The sequence below is a fragment of the Alligator sinensis genome, unplaced genomic scaffold, assembly GCF_000455745.1.
Source record: "Alligator sinensis unplaced genomic scaffold, ASM45574v1 scaffold366_1, whole genome shotgun sequence".
Lineage (NCBI taxonomy): Eukaryota > Metazoa > Chordata > Crocodylia > Alligatoridae > Alligator > Alligator sinensis.
This window is the reverse complement of record NW_005841851.1, coordinates 2,197,673-2,201,165: the sequence shown is the minus strand read 5'-3', so window position 1 is coordinate 2,201,165 and position 3,493 is coordinate 2,197,673. Positions and strand designations below refer to the sequence as shown.

At 40.8% G+C, this 3,493-nt stretch overlaps 1 protein-coding gene across 5 annotated transcripts in view; it reads left to right on the top strand.

Annotated features, from left to right (window-relative positions):
• The window catches only part of NADK (NAD kinase), a 40,969-nt gene that overhangs the window by 34,307 nt on the left and 3,169 nt on the right, over window positions 1–3,493 (top strand). For 4 of the 5 annotated variants that reach the window (XM_006016189.2, XM_025211584.1, XM_025211568.1 and 1 more), the window contains 2 exons: window positions 871–953; window positions 2,890–3,487. In XM_006016189.2, the coding sequence (XP_006016251.1) occupies window positions 871–953; window positions 2,890–3,037 (231 nt within the window). In that variant the 3' untranslated portion in view covers window positions 3,038–3,487. Of the gene's footprint in view, window positions 1–870; window positions 954–2,889; window positions 3,488–3,493 lie in introns of those variants that run through there. The other variant, XM_025211588.1, reaches the window with a different exon arrangement.

Sequence of the window (3,493 nt, the reverse complement as noted above, 5' to 3'; positions counted from 1 at the left end):
GGGGGGGGGGGGGGGGGGGGGGGAATGAAAACCAGCAGCGTGGAAAAGGTGACCTTTATAGTTTCTATGTATGTTTCAGTTTCATTTTTTTCTTATAATTTGTAACTGTTTGAGCTGACCCTGACATTCCAGGATAAAAGCCAAGAAAAAGAACAGTTGAATTTCATTCACACTTGTATGTAACCCATGTTGCTAGTTAGAATAAATTTGAAAAACTTGTAATAAATTAGTTTAATTGTTTCACAGTAACAGTCAACAATCTTGTGTTTTAACATAACTTATGTAATTTTATGTAATTAACATAAATATCAAATTTATTGAAGATTAAAGTCTCTCACTGTTCTAATAAATTAATCCTTAAATTACTTGACACTTTTTACAATATTTGAGCAGTCAATTGACCCAGGTACTTTTGACTCCTCAAATACCCAGATCTAACTATAGCCTCTTCAATTTGAAAGTTTTACATAAAGCTTACAAAGTTCAAAGTCTGTATTTCAAAATGCCAATCACAAGTCTGCCCAGAAGTAAAATTAAGACTACTGATCTCATTGAATTAGGCAATATGTTAACTCTTATATGAAGTTCAAGTCTTCTGTAACTGGAATGCCTTTATAGTAAATAACCTTACTAGAATTGTTAGGGAAGGCTTTGCTGTGCATGTAACTGTATGCCTCCATTATATTTGCACTATGCATAATATTAAACTTGTGTCCACAATCCTGTAAAACTTTCAGCAGAAAAAGACAGTAGAGGAAATAAAATCTCTATGTACACTAGATACAGGAGAGTAAAAAAAGATATGTTCTTTTCTCTGTCTTTCAGCTTGGAAAGCTGCATTTTTAATTCTTGTGTTTTGTCCTTTCTTAGATTACACTGTCCCCTGATGCCCGGAATACAGCTTGGGTTTCATTTGATGGGAGGAAGAGACAGGAAATCTGCCATGGAGACAGGTGAGAATTTCTCTTTGGTTGCGATTTGCATTGAGAGAGTTGTGCAGCCTCACTTTTGAATTTCCCTCATGTTGGCTAGGACTGTAAGGTATTGGTGGTGGCAGCAGAAATGAATATTTTATAAGTTATAATTGCTTGTAAGTGGCAAGGTTAGCAAAAATGTTTTGGATACTCCTGCTTGGAAAAAAAAAATAGGCACATTTATAAAAGCAGGTGAAATGTTGGCAGTGGGGAAAAGGACATCCAAATAGGACTTAGAGAAAAAGGGCTTGCCCTTAAAGAAATCTGTGAACTTCAGCTCTTGGACTAGATCTTGGGACTGTTGAACACGGTGAAGTCAATGGGAGTAGCTTGTGCTCATTACCTCTCAAGAAGGCATTGTTTGGCACATATACCATTGAATAAAATTGCAAAGCCAATCTAGAAAAAAGAGCAAGGGTCTTCATAGAAAAGTAGGGCTGGAACAGGCCTCCTGAGGTCATCTAATCCAACCCCCTCTTGAAGTAGGTTCATCCCTACCCAAGCCATCCCGTACAAGTTTTCCTTTAACTTATTCCTATAGCTACACAATCAACCCTGCTGCACAATTATGAGGCGTATTGCCCAAAGGCACCAAAAGCTCCATAACTTGCCACAGGTAAAGCAGGAAGATGAGGGCTGTCAGTGTCCCACCGCTGCAAAGGATTCTTATTATACTTGAGATCCAAAAAAGAGTGCTATGCCCCCCGCCATAGATGAAGGTACTCTGCCTGTGTTCAGATGAGCTTTTATAATAGCAGATACTTTGGGCCCTTATTACATTCAGTGGCAGGAGTCTGCAGCTCCTGAGACACAGTGCAGTGCTTTAAAGCAGTGGTTCTCAATATTTTTTTTTTTTTTTTTTTTATCAGGACCCATTTGTAAACATCAGTGGCCAGTCCCGACCCAGGAAATAGTTTAAGTAGAAAACAGTCCCTTGGCCCTGCTGGTGCACCTCACTCCCAACCCACTGTCCTTTGCCACTGCCCCCCAGTGTATGGGGCAGGGTAGGAGGGAGTGTGGGCCATGGGGGTCCCCAAGCAGCCCCTTGCAGGCTGGAACTCTGCCGGCCTGCAAGGGAAAAGCCATGGTTTCCCAGGTTTTTGCCTTTTAAAGGAGAATCCATTTTTAAAGTTTGTTCGCAACCCTTTCATATGTTCTTGCAACCCACTTTTGGGTTGTGACCCATGGGATGGGAAACTCTAGTTTAAAGGACTTGTCCTCTTTCCCAGTACAGAAATGTGGATTAGTAAGAAAGAGATCAGATAAACCCCAAGCTTTCTGTTGCATAGTTTATTATATTCTTATAGATCCATTTTGCTGTCTGATCACTGTGCTTTTCTGCTCCATATTTGTGGGAAGATGAAGAACAGGACAATGCAAGGATCTTTCGCTTTGGGGTTTGTTTGTTTTTTCCCTGCAGTTGAGCAGTAAGACACATTGGGAGTCTGCACATTTGATCAGATTGATGCTGGCAGTGATGTTGGACTTCGTTATTTGCTGCCTTTAGGTTTTAGGACTTGAGGTTTAAGGATCAAGGTGACATGTAGTAATTATATTTTTGAGCTGAACCAAAGGTGGTCTTGTGAACCCCAGCAAAGGGTGCAAGGCTCTCTAGATCAGGAAAGAGAAATAGGGGGATAAGGCAGGCTGGCTGTGGACTCTGCTCACAATAATTCTTACCTATAGCATTGTATCTCTACTGATGTTTCTAAGGCATCCTGCTTGTATTATGTAGGTACTGTGTCCCAACTTGGCCAACAACAAATTTCAGAAGCTAACCATTGCCCAAAGATTTAAATACTTATAGACCTAAGGATTAAAAAAGGTTTCCTGATTTTACAAATACCAAAGTACAATTTTATTGCATTTTTTTAATGTTACTCCTTTACTAATTGAGGGTATTCCTGTGTTGCAGTATTAGCATCACTACCTCTTGCTATCCCCTTCCTTCAATCTGTTTCCGAGATCCTGTGAGCGACTGGTTCGAAAGCCTGGCTGAGTGTTTACACTGGAACGTTCGGAAGAAGCAAAATAACTTTGCTGTTGAAGAAGAAGAATTTTGAATGTTGAAAGCTAACGATGCTCATGTGGTTTAATGTGGCAGTATAAAATTTGTGATAAAATTGTGATAAAATTTTGGTTTTAAAGCCTGTAGCTCCTGGGAATAAACACAATAGGCACATATTTTAAACAGTGATGTACCTCATATCAGTCAGATCTGCTGATGACCAGAAGTGATCATGTTATATCCAATCCACTGGCAGTAGGAATTCAAGGTTTAAAAATCTGACTCTTGCCATCTAAACTTAATTTTTTTTCATTTAAAAATTTTAAAATGGGTTGAAATTGCTAATCAGCAGGGCTGTCCCTAGGGGGTGGGGCACAAATCAGGGCAACTGTCCTGGGCCCTGCACCTTGTGGGGCCCCGCGGAGCCGGGTGGAGTGGCCGTGGCACCTCTGTGCCGCTACCACCAGCTTCGCATCCCGCTGCTTGCTGCTAACCCACCCCCCCCCCCCCC